The sequence below is a fragment of the Nanorana parkeri genome, unplaced genomic scaffold, assembly GCF_000935625.1.
Source record: "Nanorana parkeri isolate BGI_ZX_2015 unplaced genomic scaffold, ASM93562v1 scaffold1344, whole genome shotgun sequence".
Taxonomy (NCBI): Eukaryota; Metazoa; Chordata; class Amphibia; order Anura; family Dicroglossidae; genus Nanorana; species Nanorana parkeri.
The window spans coordinates 91,927-114,378 of record NW_017307612.1 but is presented as its reverse complement, the minus strand read 5'-3'; the positions used below and the strand labels follow the sequence as shown (position 1 = coordinate 114,378).

The 22,452-nt window shown below is 41.1% G+C and overlaps 1 protein-coding gene across 6 annotated transcripts in view; it reads left to right on the top strand.

Annotated features, from left to right (window-relative positions):
- The window catches only part of CAPN3 (calpain 3), a 156,037-nt gene that overhangs the window by 98,046 nt on the left and 35,539 nt on the right, over positions 1–22,452 (top strand). For all 6 annotated transcript variants that reach the window (XM_018569499.1, XM_018569497.1, XM_018569498.1 and 3 more), the window contains 7 exons: positions 249–332; positions 3,594–3,679; positions 7,306–7,383; positions 9,346–9,506; positions 15,014–15,183; positions 19,005–19,016; positions 20,466–20,674. In XM_018569499.1, coding sequence (XP_018425001.1) covers positions 249–332; positions 3,594–3,679; positions 7,306–7,383; positions 9,346–9,506; positions 15,014–15,183; positions 19,005–19,016; positions 20,466–20,674 — 800 coding nt within the window. The remainder of the gene's footprint in view (positions 1–248; positions 333–3,593; positions 3,680–7,305; positions 7,384–9,345; positions 9,507–15,013; positions 15,184–19,004; positions 19,017–20,465; positions 20,675–22,452) is intronic.

Here is a 22,452-nt window from a genome sequence, read left to right as displayed (position 1 = left end):
AATATGTGTTTGCATTGTTTGTCTTGTGCAATGTGTGGTCTGGTTTTCATGAATTGACAGTAGCTGGTCTTGCCTGGAATTATTTATTACAAATCTCAGACATCAGCCCGAAGGGCTACACTACATTTGGTCCAATTATCTTTATGAACACTGCCAAGCAAGACATCATCTTCCTTTAACTGACTAACATAGCAGAAGGTTGGGTTATTATAACGCTGTCTGTCTCACCGCTGTCTTTGTTGTTTCAGGCTATTGTACCTGCACAGTTTGAGACCCGTATGTCCAGTGGACTGGTTAAAGGTCACGCTTATTCTGTAACAGGAGTGGAAGAGGTATAACCGAAATACTCTTAATTACTGGTGCAGCACAATGGTTTTCTGGAGGAAATATGTTTAAGGGGTTAACACATCCAAAACTAATATTTAAAGTTATGGTAATTGCCAGGAAACTATAGAGCATATAAGATCTTCCTGCCATAATTCTCAACTTTGTTCCAATCTGCCTGAAAGTTTTTGGTGTTCCTGCCCACTGTTCAATATTCCCGATCAAAGGTGCATTGCCTATAACATTACATTTTAAAAAATCGGCCAGGGGAAGTGGAAACAACTTATAATAGTAACAGCAGATGGGCAGACTTAAGTGCATCTGATTCTGAGCTATCACTAGAATCTATTCCGTCAGGTGGTTTACCTTTCTAGCATCTATCAGAAACTAAAATAGGTGTTTCAGGTGGACTGACCCTTTAAAAGTAAAAGTACTGTGTTTTGTCAAAGAGCTATGTGACTTCTATAAAGCCACAAATGCCTGAGCCATATGTTTGCAGGTAGGGCTTGCCTTTGAGGTGTGCGAGCTGTGCAACCATCTGGCGCCATGGCAATGGCCATGGGGGCCGACACAGCTCGCTATGACAGAAGCTGCAGGTAGGGCCGGATTCCCCACAAGGGGGGAGATTGCAGAGCCACCGGCTATTAAATCCAGCTGGTGCAGCTCTGTGCCTGGCTGAGTGGCTCCTGTCACTTTCAGGATGGCCAAGCAGAGGATCGGTAAATACGCGTAATATTTACTGATCCTCTGTGTGAAGCACAAACACTGGAGTGATCACTGATTACTCCAAAGTTTGTAAACAATTGTGGATACATAGTACTATGTGTCCCCAAATATGACTAAACGGGAAGTGCTTTACATAACTTCCTGTACATTCATGAGTTTCTGAATGGGTAGAAGCAGCTTAGTACAGAGGCTTCTATCCATTCATAACTGGTTGATAGTAAATATTTACTATCTCCAGTTTGTGAGTGAAGCACTCTGTACTGAGTGCTTTCCATCCATTCAGTGCTGAGGCTGCAGAAAAAGAGATTGAGGACTCTGTGTCCTCAATTTCTTTTTCTATTTCAAAAGGGAAATTTAAGGGGCTTGTTTAGACCCCTGATATTTCCCCGAAGTCCCCCAAAACAGTAAAAAAAAAACAAAAAAACACAACACCCCCCGTCAAAAAACTCAAACATACAAACGCGAAAGAGTGTGCACCATGCACTTTGTTTTAGTAAACAGTATGCACTATTTAACCACTTGAAGTCCGGGGTGTTAAACCCCCTTCCTGTCCAGGCCATTTTTTTTAGTATTCAGCGCTGCAGTACTTTGACTGACATTTATTCCGTCATGCAACACTGTACTGAAATACATTTTATACAATTTTTTGGAGACAGGTAGAGCTTTTTTTTGGTAGTATTTAATCACTGGGGGTCTTATTTTTTACTATATTAAGGAAAAATTACAGAAAATTGTAAAAATGTTTCCGCTATATTAAATTATAAAAACTTATATGTACAGAATTTTTGGGTAAAATATAAAAGGCAGGGTCACGTCAGGTAAAAAGACACCAAACATGTCAAGCCTTAACATTGCACGCACCCGCGAAACCTCAAAAAAGTACAATACCCAAAATTGGCCATAGGCATCGCTTTAAAAGCTTTTACTGCTCATCAGTTTAGTGTTATCACTGATTGATGGCCCATAAATGATTGCTCTCACTCCGACGTTCGCAGCAATATGTAACATGTGTAGCACAATTGTCGCTTTCGCATCGAACGCGTATTTATGTTTATATGTGCGTAAACGTGTGGGTGGGGGACAATCCCCCTATATAATAGCAAAGGCACACTGACTGGTCCTCTTTATGGAGACATTAGGGGTCTCTAAGACCCCTAATGTCACCTGGGGACCCCAAAGAAGCTGATGAAGCCGAGATCTACTTCATCAGCTTCTTCTCTGTGGCTATAGCAGCCAGATGACTGACAGGTGAATGCGGAAGTGATGTATTACACATCACTTCTGCATTCACAGTAGGGAGAGAGATCAGCATGTAGGAAGATGCTGTTCTCCCTCCCATCTTACCTCCCATCTTACCTTCTGACACCCTCCCCGAGCTGATCCCGGGCCGCAGATGGGCTAGCGGATCCCGGGATTGAAGGTGAGGGGTCAGGAGGGGGCGGCACTCCAGGGGGGGAGGAGGGGCGAGCAAAACAACATACAAGCGATCGGCGGCTATATAGTCGTCAATCATTTGTATGTAAAACAGCCGGTAACGGCTGTAAAGAATGGACAGGTTTTCTCTGCCCAGGCGCGCGCGAGCAGAAACAAAATGCTGTCTAATTACGGCAACCCGCCCATGTGAGTCTGCCGTCCGTCTGTTTTTTCACAACGGGTGGACGGCAAGTGGTTAACATGTAGTCTAGGTTTTGTGTTCTGTTTTTACTTTTCTAGATGCACTTACTTGAAAAAAGGGTCTGCATGACATCCTGACACTTTATTTTTATTGACTCTGTTTTAGTTTGACATTTACAGGGTTATTCACAAAAGGGTGAAGCGTTTGGAGAAGGCAGGAGAAGTGAACAATCTAGGACAACATAGCTGAACTGGAAAGTGAGCTGAATTGGAGAATTGTTCCAAATCAGCTATGTTGTCCTAGGTTGTTCACTTCTCCGGCCTTCTCCAAACTCTTCACCCTTTTGTGAATAACCCTGTTATTATTTACCACTTATTTACTGTTGTTTTATTTGATAACAATACTTATATTATGCTTACAAGTTTAATACCTATCAAACTTTTTAATCTGTTTCTTTGGGGCTTAACAAAATGGGAGGTTTTAAATGGTGCGGGTATTTGAAAAATGGTTGTGGCCACTGAGGGGAGTGGTTACTGAGGGGTGTGGTCACTGAGAGGCACTGTAAAGCTTTTTCACACAGGGTGCCTAAAGGCCTAAGGCCGGCCCTGTTTGCAGGTAAAAAAGTTAATTTTTCAGAATGGCAGCACAAAGTTAAGTAACGATATGATCAAGCAACCAATCAGAGTTTAGTCATATGCAGGAAATCATGAACTTAGTAGTTACTGCACTTTGCAATGATGGCATATTGTTCTGCCTTACTGAAAAAGCCAAAAGGTCTGTGAATCATTCCCAGAAATTAGTTCATCAAATCAAATACACAATATGTTTATACCAGTCTATAAGCCTACAATGTAGAAAACATAGTTCTTAAACCAGCATTTGTAGAAATGTCTAATATCTTTGTATCTTTATATTTTCTACAATATAGACACCTTTTAAAATGGAGAAGGTAAAGCTTGTCCGTCTTAGAAACCCATGGGGACAAGTGGAATGGAACGGATCTTGGAGTGACAAGTAAGCCAGATGTGTCCTTTAGTATTGCTTCCTGGCTGGTGTCATTGGCCCTGATTTATCAAATAAGGACAGGATAAATTGACGTTTTATGTAATTTTCCAAAATGGCTTTGGAGAAATGAAAGGTGAAAGATGACTATTATGAGCACCTTTACATTTCCATTCCTCCAAATATGATAATGTAGAGAAACTGTAGTTACAGTTTAAATGAAACAAATAATAGTGCTATTGAACATCGTAATGTTTAACACAGCAGCTAATGAAAGATGTTTATTTTTTATCATACAATCTTCTTCACTATGACACCACTAGCAGTGTATTCATTCAGAAGAAGAATCCTTCTTAACAAAGTTTTTAATAATGGTCCTCTTCCACATTCTTGGCTTGTATGTCTAGCTCATACTTATAGGTACACAGTGTTTGGGGGAGGGTATGTTAGGAGGATATTTAACACATTTATACACATTGTCCCAAGGCTGGGCATTTTCAATCTCCTCTCTAACACCTGACCCCCCTACCGCCTGACGATCCCCTTCTCTACCTGTGTGTCCCCCCTACCTTATGTGTTGTTCTGTCTGTGTTATGTGGTGTCGTTGCCTGCCGCTCTGCCCGGCTGGTTACAAACTAAACTGGAAGTAGCCTAGATACCGCCACCCCTCGACATTACATAGCCTTGGGAACTCCTAAGGGTATTCGAGAAACATCCTGAGTATCTTCTAACCTACAATCCTCAGTGATGATTAATTAACTGACACCTCTTTTAGTGTAGGATCTCAGCTAGTTTATAAGCCACACGTACAAATGCTATGACATTATTGCATGCATATCTATATATTATGATTTTTCCCGAAGACCATTGTCTCACCAGGTCTACTACCATGCCAATGTGATTGACCCGAAACCTGTAACCATCCCCTGTCTGCATACTACCATGTATTTAGCTACTACTACTACATGTCATACTGTTGATACTACGGTCTGCGCACCGCATAATGTGATGTTTTTGTATTGTCGATTGTATTACGTGATAAACTAATTAAAACATTTATATGAAAAAAAATGATCAGTAGAATGAGATATACAGGCAGCTAAAATTAGATGAAAATCCCAATAGGGAGGTTTGGGTAATTGGAGTTTGGGAAACTCAACTTTTTGGAAAAATCAAGCTTGCTTTTGATTTAAATTTTCTGTATTTCACATTCCACTGATTGTTTTGATGTGCATTTTTCACGGAGAATAACCTATGTTCATGGTGTTTTTTTATAAACCAAGGCAAAATTTCCAAGGTTTATGACAGGTTTACATTAGCACTCTTTCCATAGTCTAACATTGTGCAGAGTACAAGCTTGTATAACAGCTGTGATATTCAGTTATATCCGATGAAAAATGTAATGTGCTTTGGGCTCTACTCACACCTTTGGGTTCACTTCATACATCACTTGTCTAGTCAAGGGACATGCGGTTGGGGAGGCAGGTGAGGCAGAGCCTCACCTAATATTATGAAAGAAAAGGCTTTTTCTCCATTCAGAGCGGCTTCTATCAGGTTACACAGCAGGGAAAGCCTCCCCGCTGTGTAACCTGTCATGGATGGAGTGATGCCTGTTAATTGCATCCGGCTTTTGACAGCTATGTTAGGTTACACACCACTGCTTGCGCAACGTAACATAGTGAGGACAGAGCTGCAATAGCCTCTACTTTAGAATGGACTCCACTGCATGTCACTGGTCTACTAGTCACTCATGGGAACAGTCACAACCTTTGCTTTAGTGTGTTCCCTCACTAATAAAATAAAAAAATGTGAGACTCTTCTATTCATTTTGAATGTACTTCAAGTCCATCACTTCAGCCTCAGTCCACTTTGTAACTTTAGTCCCCCAACTACAAGTTTGATTGGCCTTATAACACACCACTAGTGTGTACTATTAGCTATCATGGGAAAGTTGACCCGCAAACTCTAAATTAGTACCAATTTTAAAATGTTGATGCAAGTCACTTTTTATTTGCAAAGTAGCATTTCAAGAAACCTGGAACACTCAGAATAAATCCTTTTCGAAGAGGTTTTGTTAATTTTATAATGCATTTGAGACAACATGCTGTAGTATACAGTAGAAGAAATGTAATGTTTGATTATACAAAGCAATCCTACACAACTAGATAATAGATATGGTGTACACAGTATATCCTCCTACCAAGTAGTTATTGGCCACATTTAAAGTGTATGTAAAGCCATTTTTTTGTTGTAGCTTTAGATAGAGTAAGGAAAGGTTGGCAACCCTGTCTGGTGTTTATCGCTGTCCTAAATTTTGAGTTGTTACTGCAGCAGGTAAAGAATGGAAACCTTCCAAAAGGGGCACATGATGAGACGACAACTGTTTACAGGGCATTTCCCTTCCTGATGCGTCTGTGGGACAGGAAGTTAAGTGAGATTTCTCCAACGGGACACGGGTGGCAAAAAAAACCCCTGAGGTTTTAACCCTTCCCTACTCTGTCCAAGACTGAACTTTGGCTTTAGTTATACTTTTACGCTCCGCAAACTGTTGGCGTTATATAAATCCTGTATAATAATAATAATAATACTTTTATTGCAGTTGAATAAATATTCCAATATATTGTAATAGATCACACTTTAAGAAGTGTCTGTACTAGACAGGAATAGAACAGAGATTAAACTATGGACATTTCTTTAATGAGACAATGATTCTTTAGTGTTTGATTAGAACATTAAGAGATTTAGCTTAACCATTTAAAAATATTGTTTAAATGAGAAAATAAAAACGGTACAAAAAAATATTTACAGAAAAGACATTACAAAATAGACAACAAGCAACATCAAAATAAATGGGATTAAATGTGAAAAGTACTTAACAAAATTTGCCTAGTCTTTGGTTTCGACAGAGTCCAATGCGCTGCCTAGTAAGCTCAACCTTTTATATTATGGAGATTGGCTCTCATGAATGACCCTTAGCAATCATTCATCATTTCAATGGTAAAATGAGAGCTACAGCTGTCAATTCCAGCAACTTTTTGTTGAGCCCCCAGAGGGTGTCTGTGAGCAATCAAACTCAAAACCGTCAAAAAGGGGTGTGATGTAGGCATGCTAAAGTTTTTTTTTATACCTCAACAGACACTTCCTTATTGCCAAGTATTCAGTCTATAACTATAATTCCAGATGGCATGGTTTTACAATCCGACAACCAACATATCAAGCGGAAATTACAATTTGATAATGACCAAACATGATTTAGATTGTATGCATATTGCCTTCTGTACATCATAGCCTAGGCATGTTTGGTATCAAACTGATTGTGATGATAATAAGAATTATTGTGATATGAAAATAGCAATCAGGTCTCCTTCCTGTCTGGATGTCACCTCTGCCGCCCTCCGCGAATCTGCCGCTCCAGGCAAACGCCTTGTTTGCCTCGCGTCAGATACGCCCCTGCTCATGATCAGTAATGCAGAAATAATAATATTTGCTCTAAATACATATTGTATATGGGTCTAGCTCCGCCTTGTTATAGCTCATTGTATACAATCTTTTAGTTATGTATAAATATTCATTTAAGGCTTGCCAGTTCATTTATAAAATCTATTTGCATTCTGGTAATTATGTTCTGTCTTCTGTAGTTCCAAGGAATGGAATATAATTGATAAAGCTGAGAAAGGTCGTCTTCAACATCAGATAAAAGAAGACGGTGAATTCTGGTATGGTATAAATTAGTTGGTATTATATTCTAATGACACTTCTTTTCCTAAAATGTAGATATGTTTTGTTTGTACAGCATAAATATTTGCTGATTTAGTGTAAACATAAAGGGAAGGGCTAATCAGCAGTTAAGTAGAGATGTATTTCTGACTTCTTTTGGAGAGCTTCAGTAGGAAACGTTAAAATAAACTTGAATATATTTAAATCTGCCTATATTCTAAAGATGACAATGTGCTCATGTATTTTCTCAAAAGTGACTTAGCTCTTGAACTCAATCTGTTTTTGTTTTTTTCACCGAGGCATGGTTTTCAACACCGCTTTTTGGTTCAGCTAAACGTTGAGTAAATGTAAACAATTTCAGAATAAACAGAGTATTTTTCACATTCAGCTGTGAAAGACTTATGATAGCAAATTGATACCCATATTGGGACAAACAAATCTTACTTTTCAGTGGTATCTTAAAGATATATTTATTTTTTATGTATTTGAATCATTGCGCTACTGGAGTAATGTTTTCATTTTTTGCACAACTTAAAAATCTGCATATCTGTCTAGAAAAGTTACTTAAAACGCCAAAAGCATTATATATTTTCTGAAAGCAGAGGCCCTACAGAATACAAATATTGTGGTTGCAATTTTTATGCTGCACGACATTTGTGCAACTGTTTTTCAATTTTATTCTTTCATTAAAACATACACTAGCATGAATTGTAGTGCACAGAAACGCAATCCAATTTCCATTTTTTTGTACAAAATAAAAGATGAGGTTGTGTTAAGTAAAAAGATACCAAAAATATCAAGCCTCAAAATTGTGTGCACCCACAAAGAAAATTACAATACCCAAAATCATCAGTAGGCGACACTGAAAATGCTCAACAATTTAGAGTTAAACATAAATGAGCTTATATTTTTGAGTTTATGATTTTGTTTTAACTCCGATGTGTGAGGTGACACTAAATCAAACCTGAGCTCTTCTGGGTACACATTCTGCATAAGACATTGTGGAATGGTTGTTCCTCGGTGTCCTCCCAAACGGTGTTTATTATGGTCTACCAGGAGGAGGAGAACCAGAAATCAAAGAAGGGAGGGGTACGGTGGGGAAGAAGTTGATGGCACCCTTCAAGTCCTGGAAAAGTGATCTGGTGGTTCTACAGCCACCCATATTACTTTAACTAAATAGCACTTAGCTTGCTGATAAAATTAGAACAAAGCTCACAGGCAGCAGATAAATTCTGCCCACATCTCCAAACATCATCTGTCAGGGTAGCAGTACACTGTGATTGTGCAAAGTCTTCTTCTTCAACAAAATTGGTGGCTGTTCTGCATATAATGGATACATAGTATTTCACCAATTTACAAATGTATACAGATACAAAATGTATACATGGTGAATATAATTATTTCTTAAATAAAAGTTAGGAACAAGGCCATCTTTCTGCACAGCCGACAAAAGCTGTGGCCTAGGATGGCAGAGTTTGCAGGGGCACCATACAACTTTCCACATATCATCCTGCTGACTGTCAGTAGCCCATTCCAATGTAAAATAAGGTTTCATTCTGCTACATTGCCTGCTTCTGTAATCTAGGTGGGGTCCTTTGTGGTCCCTACAGTTTGTGTATTTTTTTTATGGAATAGTACACAGTACTGTGAACGTACAATTCATCCACTTTGGGTATGTACACGTAGAACTGAACTGCAAACAGAACAGGGTAACAGTTTTCTTAGTGTTCAAGTCTGTTTTTGTACACTGATGCAAAGTGGGAAAACGACTCCCCCAACCTTAAAGTGTCCTTTTTAGCAATGATATTTACTTGTGTAGTAGAGGGAGTCAGCAAAACTAAATCATTTTACAGGGACAGGAAATATAAATCTGGCCCAGTGGATGGAGTAAACAATAGCCTCTAATATTACAACAATGAAAATGATGTCTTATCTACAAAACATTCTTCTGTTATTCTTAGGATGTCATTTGAAGATTTCTTGAAGAACTTCACAAAGCTGGAGATTTGCAACCTAACAGCAGATGCTCTGGAATCAGACAGGTTACAAACATGGACGGTGTCCGTTAATGAGGGACGATGGGTCAGAGGCTGCTCAGCAGGTGGATGTCGAAATTTTCCAGGTGAAACCTGTTTTTGTGTTGATAGACAACATTAGAAGTTTCAGTGTTATAAATGCAATTATTTATAATACCTAGGCAAAGTGATTGGAGTTGTTGCACATATATAGTGAAGCTTAACCTTGATATTGTCTAGTGTGTGGGGGTATAGCTTAAATGGGGATCACCTTCCCTGGGAAAAAGGTAGTCCAGGCAGCAAAAGTTCTTTTTCAATCTGACTAGCAGTCAGTTTTTATTAAAAAGGTTGCAATAAAACAAAATAAAACAAATCCTTGCCATCCAGGCTCTGACTAAACAGGCAGGTTTCCTATCTACAAAAGTGGCAGGGGCGTCCCGAGGCTGGGTGACACCCGGAGCGGTAACCAAGTGTCACCCCGCCGAGACGTCACTGCGCATGCGTATTGTCGATGAGATCTCAGTATTCTATCCACCATTCTTTGGAATGAGGCAGGGGCACCATGCAAACCAAACAGCATCCTCTTATACTGGAAAGACCCCTCGGGGTGTAGAGAATGCTGTCTTTTCTTTTGCACTGTCAGTCAGGGGTATCTGCCAGTATCCCTTAGTCAGATCTAAAGTGGTTATATATTGGGCATTTCCCAGTCTGTCAATGAGCTCATCTACCCGAGGCACCGGGTAAGCATCAAATTTGGACACATTTTGTAACTTTCAAAAATCATTGCAAAATATTATGCTTCCATCTGGTTTTGGAACCAGCACAATCACTATGGGACTCTTTGACCCCCTCCCCGCCAATTCTAACATTTTCTTTATTTCTTCCAGACAGCTTCTCGTCTAGCTTTAGGTATCCTATACGGCTTTACGTTTACATGAACACCGGGTTCAGTAATTATGTCATGATGTATGACTGTGGTCAATCCAGGCATTTCTTCTCAGAAATTTTTTTGCCTCATTATGTTGAGCCACCGATAAGGTTTCAGCTATTGGGACCTCAGGTGTGGAGGGGCCTGTATCTTTTGGAGGGGTTTGGATAGCCACCAGGGCTTCTCTGTCTTTCCAGGGCTTTAAGAGGTTCATATGATAAATTTGCTCGGGTTTTCTTTTCCCTGGCTGGTGAACTTTATAGTTTATTTTGCCTATTTTTTCAATTACTTCATAGGGGCCTTGCCACTTTTCCAGGAGTTTACTCTCAACTGTTGGGACTAGCACTAGGACTATCCCCGGGGTTAAATCTACGTACTTTGGCACCCCAATTATAAACCCTCTTCTGTGCTTCCTGGGCTTGCTCCATATGTTCCCGTACTAGGGGCATGACAGCCGCAATTCTGTCCTGCATCATCGAGATATGCTTGATGATGCTCCTATCTCTTTTGCATTCATCGCCTCCTTACTGTAACCTTCTGTGGTTAATGTTTTTGTTTGTGATTTTCGTCATGTTTTTCTATGCCTTTTTTTATTTTATTTCTGTATTGCACTAAATATTATTAATCTTAGATTGAACCATCAAAAAATGTTTCCCTTGCAATACCCAAGTGAGTAAATACCTGAACAAGTTCCTTGGCAATAGTTTTAGCTGAGGTATTGTGTAAGGGAATGGCTTCAGGATACCGGATACCGCGTAGCATAGTCCAGCATTACTAGTAAATGCTGGTGCCCCCGGGTAGACTTAACCACTGGACCCACCAGATCCATGCCAATTCTTTCAAAGGGTACCTCAATAATTGGCAAAGGTACCAGCGGACTAGGAAAATGGAGTGATGGTGCCGAATACTGACACTCTGGGCATTACTCACAACATTCCTTTACATCTGCATGTGGCATGAGGGAAAGGCATAACACATTCATTAGACACACCCACAATGTCCTCTTCCATTTTATAGTCAAAAGGTTCTGGACTACGTTCCCTTGGTTCACATGTAGGGGGGAGCACTATCCACCTGAACCTTTTTTTTTTCCAAAGTCTCCAAAATTGTGGAAAATCTCTCTCCACGATAGCTTCATGAAGCAGGGAGGATACTACACCCACAGAATGTGTCACAGAGCCCCATGGGGTATCAATTTCCACTACAGCAGTCATGTGTGTCACCATGTACACAAATAACCCCAATAGTGCTAGGGTGGTACCTTGTGGGGCTGATAAAGTCAGCTCTGACTAGAGTTACCATGCTACCAGAATCTAGCAGAGCTGCAACTGGCTTTCCATCAACTGAAATAACACACATTTGTCTCTCAATACGTTCCTAACATGATGCGGTACACACCACTTGTGCAAAGAAAGACATGCGTTTTCAGTCAATGGACAATTAGCAGCAATATGTTCTAACCCATGGCAACGAAAGCATTTTATGGGTTCTGCGCCTTTATATGGCCTCATGGTCCTTTCTGACCTACCAGGCCAGTCTCTAGGTCCAGAGCCTATAGTCTCTTCATTTTCAGCAAATGTTTTATGATAGTCTACCGTGCCCTTAATCCCTGGAACAGGCTTATCCGGTCCTCTGGGCAGTTGTCCTCTGGGTGAGATGGGACGATCAAGCACGGGGGTACTCTGTAGCTGTCGTTTATTTTTATCACACTTTTTAATATGTTTCTTTGCGGCTTAACAAAATAGGAGTCTTTAAATGGTGCATATATTGGGGGAAATGGGTGTGGTTACAGGGGCGTGGCCACTAAAGGGTGTGGCCACTGAGGGGCGCTGTAAAGCTTTCTCGCACAGGGTGCCTAAAGGCCTAAGGCCGGCCCTGGGTGTATCGCTCTACCATGTCCAATAGCTCGGTAGCCATTTTGGGGTCTCCATCCCAGATAGCAAGCAATTGAGCTGCAAGTTTGAAAATGACTTGCTAAACTATTGCAGACTTGCCAAGCTTCACAATTTTGTTGCACAATTATAGCAAGTCTGCATTGCAAGTCTCCAGACCAGCGAGCTTGCAGAGCCCTTGCTAAGACCTGCAGGATTCTTGCTGTAGACTTGCCAAGCAAATTTGCTACAAATTCAAAAAGTGTCAACTAGAACTTGTGCTGCAAGTGTTCTGCAAGTCTACAACTTGCCAGGAATATGTGCAGCAAGTTAACAAAATTACAATTTCACCCTGCCACAAGTTTGTAGCAAGTTATCCTTGCTATCTGGGATGGCTGACCCATTTCCTTAGGGTGGCAGGAAGAGCCTGCAAATAACGGTCCATCACCACACGCTCCACTATCTCCAGTAGCAACAATGTCTCAGGTTGGAGCCACTTCCTGGTAAGGTGTTTAAGATCAAACATTTGGGACATTGGGGGCTTTTCAGCCTTATAGGTCCACCGATACACCCGCTGGGCATTGTAGCACCCAGTCTTGCCAGGATTTCAACCTTAAGTACATTATAATCCTGAACAGCCTCAGGTTCCAAGTCGTAGTAAGCTTTTTAGGGTTCCCCTGTCAGAAAAGGTGCAACCAGCCCCGTCCACTCACATCTCTGCCAACATTCTCGTGCAGCAATCCTCTCAAAAGTAGTGAGGTAGGCTTCCACATCATCTGCAGCTGTCATCTTCTGCAGGTAATAGCTGGCACGCTTCACCTTTTGTTCCACTGGAATTGAAGCCACGGAGTTACCCTTTAATTCTAGGAGGCTCTGAGCCACCTGCTTGAGTACCTCTTGATCTGCTTGCTGTGCCTCCAACATCTGCCGCTGAGCCTCTGCAAACTGGCGATTTGTCTCTTGTTGGGCTATAGTGGCCTGCTGCTGGGCCGCAGTGGCTTGAAGCAAAGTCCTTATCACATCCTCTATCATGCAACTTGCTCAGGGAAATGCCTGCCAAATCCACCATATGTGGGGTATAGCTCAAATGGGGATCACCTTCCCTGGGAAAAAGGTAGTCCAGGCAGCAAAAGTTTTTTTTCAATCTGACTAGCAGTCAGTTTTTATTAAAGAGGTTGCCATAAAACAAAATAAAACAGAAAACAAATCCTTGCCATCCAGGCTCTGACTAAACAGGCAGGTTTCCTCTCTACCAAGTGGTGAGCTTATCTCAGCCACCTCACAAAACAAAAATACTTTCAGCAACCTTTAACTCACACACATCCAATTTGTAGCACTCTCAAGGTGCCCATACACTGTGCGAATATCGCACGATAATCGCGAGAAATCCCGCGATCGTACGATAATCGCAAAGTGTATGGAAGGCGTGCAACCGTTTTTACTGTATGGTCGCACGTCTTTTGTCTAAGGAGCATGCTAGAAAACCATGCAGAGAATCGCACGATTTTCGGCTGGTTTTTAGCATGATCGTAAGATCAATGCCGCACGGGCCGGTGTGCGCACGCGCACACTGCCCGTTCAGCATTGCGGTCATCGGAAGCCCGCCCCTCAGGGGGGCGGGCTTGCGATGATCGTAAGTACGATCTGCCTGTCAAAGATGGGCAGATCGTACGTTTTTTAAATTACTTTACAACCATCGCAAGACTAAGGTCTTGCGATGGTTGTAAAGTGTATGGCCACCTTCAGAGTGCTGTCTGAGTCCCAGGCCAGAGCAACATCATGCTTCAGCCTTCCCCTTTTATCTCACCTGTATAATCACTCATTAAGCAATTAACAATCCAGGTGAGAGACACAAAACCCAAGCTGGATTATGCAGACTCAAAGTCAACCCGAAAACCTGGTCTAGGTTCCACTAGTCCTGTACATAGGATAGAAAGCGAGGGGAAATATATCGCCCCTCAATGACTTCCCCTCTTCTTTATGTCACAAGTGATGCAAAAATGCACTGCAACACACATTACCAGAACATACCAATGCATATGTGCTGACATGTGCACTAAGGAGTGAAAAATCCCTTAGGATAAAAAGTGGTAATTAGGGTTTTTGTGCATACAAGGAGTCTTTAAAAGTAATGAGATGTTGAAGTACTTTAGTTCACATTTTGCACTAAAGTCTAACTTTACCTTTGGGGCAGTTACACATATATTGAAGCTTCCCCTCCCCCAAGCACCCTCTGCCAGTCTCATATTCATTTGTCTCCAATCCAGCGGGATATCACCTATGAGGCCACCAGTGGCGGACCTAAGGAGCAAAGGGCCCTGGTGCAAGATATTCCCCCCCACCCCCCAAAAAACCCCCCACAAACACAGTGCTCTCCTCGCGCTGCGCTCGGCCGGCTGTCACTTTCTCTCCTCCCCGCTGGGACACAGAGCAGCGCCCAGCAGGGAGGAAAGAAAGCAGGGATGCGCTGCTGTATCAGCAGAAAAATGGCACTTTCGGCTTTTATCCAAAAGTGCCATTTCCGACCGATATCTCCGATCCGGTGCTATGCGGCGGCCGGCAAGTCCCACCATCTATTCACAGGGACTTGCTGGGCCCCCCCAGGCTGAGGCCCCCGGTGCGGTCGCACCGGCTGCATCAGCGGTAGTTCCGCCACTGGAGGACACAGAGCTGTATGTCAAAACCTTCCGAGGTGGGCCTGACCTTGTATTGAGCACTCTCCATGCATTAATTTGAAGTTGAAATTGACTTTATTCCTACTGGATCATTAGTTTAGCATTAAAATAAATTAACTATTTGAATTTAATTTTCACAGACACCTACTGGACCAACCCTCAGTACCGTCTAAAGCTTTTGGAGGAAGATGATGACCCAGAAGACAATGAAGTTGTCTGCAGTTTCCTTGTTGCCTTAATGCAGAAAAACCGCAGAAAAGATCGGAAAATGGGAGCCAATCTGTACACAATTGGCTTTGCTATTTATGAGGTAAGTAAGTGGTATAACTATAACTTTAAACTGACCACACATGGGCAGACCTTTTGCCTGCTCATTAAAGATCAGATTGCGCCTTTTTGATGAGATCACCAGACCGTAGTACTAGTCTAAGGTTAGACAATCATTAATTTTCCCCAAAAACATTGGACCAGACAATGATTATGTCATGTTTGTGGGTGTCATTTCTGACAAAATGGCAGTCAGGATGACCGCTTTGTTGGACTCTTAAAGGAGTGTTCCATGTAAAGGTAAACATCTTCTGTTTAGATTGTATATCTGCATTACAATATATTTTTTATATTTGTGGTCCAGTTACCTGTAATTTTTTGATGTGTTTACATTCACCTAATTCTCTGCACTACTAGGAGCTTCGTAATTTACTACAATCACTCAGCTTTTTTGGCTTACAACCGTTGGGAAGTGTTATCAGCTGACTCCCACACTTGCACTGGGAGAAGAAGCAGTAAAGAGCAGCTATTGTGTAGCACTGCAAAGCAGAAAGCAGAGGCTGCATACGTAATGAGCAAATATGGCTGCCCCATGTACATATATAAGTATAAATAATAAACATGAACAGGGTTTCTAAAACTAGATTGCTGCTCTACCCACCAGCACTTAGACTAACAGCAGCTCCAGAGTTTACTGAAAGAAAATAAAGGAAAATATATAGCTAGAAATAAAAAAAATTACATCTTTCTAATTTTTCTGCTTGTCCATTTCCCCCTATAATTCCCTAGAATAACATTTTTATTAAGTAATATAATTTACTTATATGCCAGCTTTTTCTGAAGCTGTCAGTCTAAGAGCTGATGGGCAGAACAGTCATCTAGTTACTGTAGAGGCGGTCTCCCGGCTGGGAGCCTACACATAAGGGTTTTTACATCAGGGGTCCAGGGAAACCCTGCAGGGCAGTGTAGCCACACTATATTGTGGAGTGAAGTTTGCAAAAGATTCAAAATTTTAGCGGAATACTTGACAAGTTTCCCCAGCAGTGAGCGCACTCCTAAGTGTGCAATTTGGATGGGGGGGCGGGTGGGGGGGCTAGCTAGGGTGTGCAGCTCCAATAATGACAAGTAGAGGTACCCTGGGGCCAAAACTGTAATGACATAAAAACGACAGGAGCACCACAACCTAGTGCAATAAGACCTGAAAAACGACGGTTGAGACAGCGGCATCACTAGTGGGGTGCGGGGGGTGCAGCCAGCACCAGGAAGACACCATTGGAGGGGATGACACCAAAATGACTGACAGTAATTTTGGTGTCATCCCCTCTTAAAAGTCGGGCCCGACAGTTGCACGAGAGAGGAGGGGACCCAACGGCATACCTTATTCCACCGGTGAACATCCCCTCCTCTCTCTGCAATCGTCCATCACCAAGATGCCTGCCTGTGTTCTATCAGTTTGTGACTGCGTTGGAATGTGCAACCGTGTCATTTCCGGTGACGTGCTTGAGCATTCCAACGCATTCTCAGCTGCTCCAGTGCAGGTCAGTGTTCCGTGGGAGATTATGATGAGTTACTTTTCGCGACTTCCAGTGGTGCGAGAATCTTAAGGTGCATGCCTAAGACGCGCTTGCAACAGTGGGTCGACATTTCTCACATACCACACATACCTCAAATTCCTCCAGTTACGTGAGTTGAAATTCCTCACGGTCAGGTACTGCACATGTGGGGCGACCTTCCTTACAAGCAAAGTGCCTATACTGCACATGCGGAAGGGGGGCAATCACAGACACATTAGCATAACTGCAGGAGCGTTGAAATGAGCCAGCGAGCGTCGCAGATATATACAAAATAAAATATAAATACCCTACCCAACAGGGCCTCCCTCCTGACTAAGTAGTGCACAGTGAGATGCTGCATCGTGCTCTAATGTGCAGGAAGAATAGAGCAGAGGTTCTCCCCTTAATGAGACCAAGGCCCAGTAGTTTTCTTCCAAAACTTCCTTGAAGTGGTTATTAATAAAAATAGAGCTCTGGAGGTGATTGCCATAATGTGCTAGTATGCACAGAATATTAGCACATTATGGCTGATTTACTTGCAGGCAATGCCCTTCTACATTGCTGTCTGCTCTTCCTCCCGTCGCTGGCGCTGCCATCTTCTCTCGGTCTTCTTCCAAATTCTTTGCTTGGCTGGATGGCATGATGTAACTCCTGTGCATGGGAGTTACTTCATTCTAGCATGCTGGATCTGTGCACTGAAAAAAAAAAATTCTGACAGGCACGGAGGAGCTTTTTTTGATAGAAGAGACTTACACAGTCTCTGCCCATTAGCAATTTTTTATAAACACATTTTACTTCCACTTTAACCACCTCAAGGCCGGCTGAGAGGTCTCTAGATCTGAGTGGGCGTCATTAGACGTCTGCTCAGCCACCCCCACCTGCTTCTTAGCCCCCTATGTCATAGCAATAAAGTTAAGTGAAAAAAAACAAATAGGAAAAAAAATTAAAGTTTCCAAAATAAAATTAAAGTCACACATAAAAAAGAATTAAAAAAAAAACAAAAAACATTTTTAAAAGCCCCCACCCATACATACACACATGCAAACATGCGTCAGGTGCGTATACCTGCGAAAACGATTATTGCGCCCATTAGGCTGCACATATTACATATCGCCGCGAACGTCGCAGTGAGAGCAATAATTTTAGGGCCATCAATCACTGATAACACTAAACTGATAAGTGGTAAAAGCTTTTAAAGTGTCGCCTATGGTCAGTTTTGGGTATTGTAGATTTTTGCGATTTCGCGGGTGCGCGCAATTTTTAAGCTTGACATGTTTGGTGTCTATTTACCCGACGTGACCCCGTCTTTTATATTTTACAAAGAAATTGGGTAATAATAATTGTTTCCTAACATAATGTAAAAAACACATTTTTTTCAAAATTTTCAGTAAATTTTCTGAACTATAGAAAAAAATAAAAACCCCAGTGGTGAATAAATACCACCAAAAGAAAGCTCTATCTGTCCCCCAAAAAAATGGTATAAAATTCATTTCAGTACAGCGTTGCATGACGGAATAAATGTCAGTCAAAGTACCACAGCGCTGAATACTGAAAAATGGCCTGGACAGGAAGGGGGTCTAAACCCCTGGTCTTCAAGTGGTTAAGGCAGCCCATTGAATAGAATAAAAGTAAGGAAATACATATTCTGCATTCCCATACATTTATTACTTTTTTTCGCCTGCCATGCATGTCTGTTGATCTACCTTGCAGTAATGCAAGGTAGATTGATAGACGTATATAGCAGGCACTAGGCAGGTGACACATCTGTTCATTGCATGCAGTGCCAAGCATGTCCTTCAGTGCAGTCTGACATCCAGCTTCCAAGACACCATGAGCACAGACCCCCAGCACCCGGGTTCATCTATATATATTAGGGATGCACTGAAATTTCGTCTGCCGAAACATATCGGCCGAAAATTGCACTTTGGGCAAAATGCCGAAAGTACCATCTTTTGGCCGAAATTGTGGTACATCCTTAGTTTCTCTCCTCTTTTGTGTAATTGGTGAAATAGCTAATCCTTTTGTTTAAAACCAGCTCTTTTGCAATAGTAGCCCTATTGCAGTATTCTTCATTGGTTAAATTTATACAACTGCATATTAACAGTCCCATTTGATTTGCAAAAGTAACCAAAGCAGCTCAGTTTCCACCTAGTAGATTGCTTGGTACTTTATTGAACATTTTCACAATGATCAGATGCTGAATATTAGTCTTGCATAAACACCACTTTATGACTGAATTTAACATTTGACGGCTGCTCTTTTGTATGATGTTTTCATTTTATCTGTATTTTTTTTCTTTCCTTCCTCCAAGGTCCCAAAAGAGGTATGATGATGAAGGAATAAGTAAGAAAAAAGTAACTTGTGATGGCTTTATAACCCATTGGAAACCAATCCATGTGGACTAGTTTGAAGTGTTTCAATTGTAGTGACTGGTGCAAGAATAACTAATGTTATGTGTTACTAGCATTCATCTATGTATGTTCCCTTAAGAATCCTAATAATCACTTAAATTACATCAGCTAACACTGTCCCAGTGGAGCATGAAATATATTTAATTGATTACGGGTACTTATACAGTGCCATCAATTTACCCAGCACTACATACTACTCATTCACATCAGTCCCTGCCCCGAGGAGCTTAAAATCTAAGGTCCCTTACACATACTAGAGTCAATTAAACTGTTAGAGAATATGCAAACTCTATGCAGATAATGTCCTGATTGAGATTTGAACTGAGGACCCAGTGCTGCAAGTCAAAAGTGCTAACCACTGTGCTGCCCACGTGCCACTTTAACTTGTACACCTAGACTAATTTTCCTATACAAAATTGTACCCAATGTATTTGATAGACCCCTTCACATATATCTCATAAGACACTGTGGGTTTTTAAGTGTGAACCAAACCAACTTTCACTTTTCTGTGCCTACTCTTCAAATTTTAGGAAACTTGTTTGATTGGCTGCTTTGATTAACAGTCTACTTTATGACAAAGGTGAAAAGACACTTTTTGTTTTTTCTTTTTTTGTGACTACCAGTGTCAGTTTCTCTTACTGGAATGAGATAGGCAACAGTTTCAGGAGTCTTCCTAATAAAATTGGTATATTGGTTGTATGTTGTATGGAAGTTTTTAATACACAGAAGTGAATAACAGGATACTGCTTTTTGAGGAAGAAAACTTCATGTATAATTTGAAGAGCGCTTCTGTGTGGAATTTTCTTTTACTTTCCTTTTTTAACTGTTCTTAAGTACTTTATATTGTGCCATTATATTTACCAGGACTTTTATATTTACCAGGAGTGCATAATACCACATTAATGCCTATTACAATATTAATTTACATTTTAGTGTTCCTATCATTGGCTTGTACCCAAGTTAACCTGCTAATATCATCCTTGGAGGAAACCAAACTGCTAGCCATTTATCCACGCTGCTGCCTTACTTACATATTACAACAGTAATCTGATTGTCTTTCTCAAATGCAACTTGTAAACCCTGTATTTGTTCTGTTTTCTAAATATCTCCTGTGCCTACCGACCAATCACACCCTTCCTCTGATAATAACTATCTGAGCTGGTTGTGTGAGTTTAGTATATCATATCATGTTGACTGCTCATGTACTTGGACTTTTACAGAACTTGTTTTGTGCTTAGGAACTCATCTAAAAGTACTGATCAGTTGTGGAAAGGAGAAAGGAGAAGACTTTTCAGGATATTACCAGTAATTAGCAATGCTGCTATTTAATGTATTTCACTGTCTTTTCTGCTGTTATGCAGATGCATGGAAATAAACAGCATCTACAGAAGGACTTCTTCTTGTACAATGCATCCAAAGATCGGTGTAAGTCCTATATCAACATGAGAGAAGTCTCACAGCGTTTCAGACTACCTCCCAGTGAATATGTCATCATCCCCTCCACCTATGAGCCACACCAGGAAGGAGAATTTATTCTGAGAGTCTTTTCAGAGAAAAGAAATGTTTCAGAGTAAGCCTAGTATAATTTTAACAGTGCTTCTTATAACTTTTAGGGCTGATAAATATTTTTTTTTATCCATTGAAGGGGCACAGGAATTTTGTGATTTTTAGACATTTGAGTTACACTACTGCCTTCAAGAAGTTGGGACACTGGCAAAAAAAACATGCTAGACCAACTCCTGTATAACCCCACCTCCAACCTTCATGCCTCAGATTTTTGCTAGTGTCCTAGGTGCCCTGATGAAATAAAGTATAACTATATACTGTATAACTATATTTTTTGAAGGACATTTTATTGTTCTTGTGTTTTTCTTCAATCAAGATAGGTTTTACACTGCAGATATTTCTTCTTTGGTGACTTTAATCAAGACTTTAAACAACAAATATTGAACCGGGCATCTTTTGCAGCTGCTCCTTCTGGTGACACTGCACCTTGTTTGTGCATTTTTTTTGTTTGGATTTGCTGCACCATGGGATATCTGATTTCTACTCTGGTAAGAATCTATGCTTAGGAATTTGATTCTGCACTCCTCTATGCAGGGTAGTCCATTTCCATCGTGGTTGGTTGTCCTCCTTGCAGTGTTTGACTCTCTTCAATCCTATCCCTCTTTTGAGTGATCTTGTGTCCTACAAGATAAACAGGGATCAGTTCCTACCCACTCCCTTACCTTGTAAGAGTCTAAGTCTTCAGTATAGTCCAGTAGTTTTGGACGCTACCACCAGCACCGACTCTTATGTCCACCCTTGTGCCTTTTCCTGGCTTCCCCATTGTGAAATATTAAGGAGACCTTCACTGAAATGGTCAATGTCCTATATTCTTGCAGTTTGTGTTAAGCCCAAAGACCAATTGTCTACACTCTTTGAATATAGCATATACTTTGCCATTCATCTCTTAGGGATTTGTGGGACTGTTGATTAACTCTTCTTCACATAGCCCATTTCATGTGCTTGCCCTCAGTCCTTTTCAATTCTTCTTTTGAGTTAGAGAATCTGAAATTTGGGCAACACACCACGCTGGTCTTTTCAGATCAAGAAGTCTGGCAAATGTTTTTGTCATATTCTGGTCAAAGGGGAAATTATCCCTTTCCATAATTTTGGGAGCAGTTCTTCAAATGGATATATGCTCTTATGCACTCCTTCGAGTCTGTTTCTATGGAACAAAAAGCTTCCCAAGTTATCTAAGGAACCATTGGTTGGTTGGTCTTTTAATTTAACCGACACTGGACCTCATATGGAGGTTGCCAGATCTTCACCTCTAGAAAAAAAAGTAAGAATTTCCTCTGCAGCTAACCAAGTGATCTACTCTTTTCCATTTAAAATTATTTTTTTTATTATTGTTTCGGCATAAAGATAAAAAGCATATCAAAGTACAGCAGTACAGAAAGGAAAGACAATAAGATAAAATAAGATAAAATAAAATACATCTAACATGGGATACTTCTCAGCCAAATCCGGTGGCTTTACAAGGTATTGATAGCACCGGGTGTCACATCCCCAATGGGGTCCTTTGCTATATTATGACCTCTAAAAACTACCTATGGGCCTCCACTTTCGTTGTTCCTTTCTACCTCTGTGCCCGACATTACTCGTGATTATCAACCACTCCAGGCGCTTGCTGTCAACTAGTGGCTTGGTGTTCTCATTGTCCCTTTCTCCTACCAAGCCTGCCCCCTTATTGCTGAGGTATTGGGCATATCCATTTGGGGCTCCACATGCACCGTATATGAGCAGTTCTATCTCTGTACGTTGGGTTTATCTGTGTTGCTTTGATCCATGACTGGAGTCACC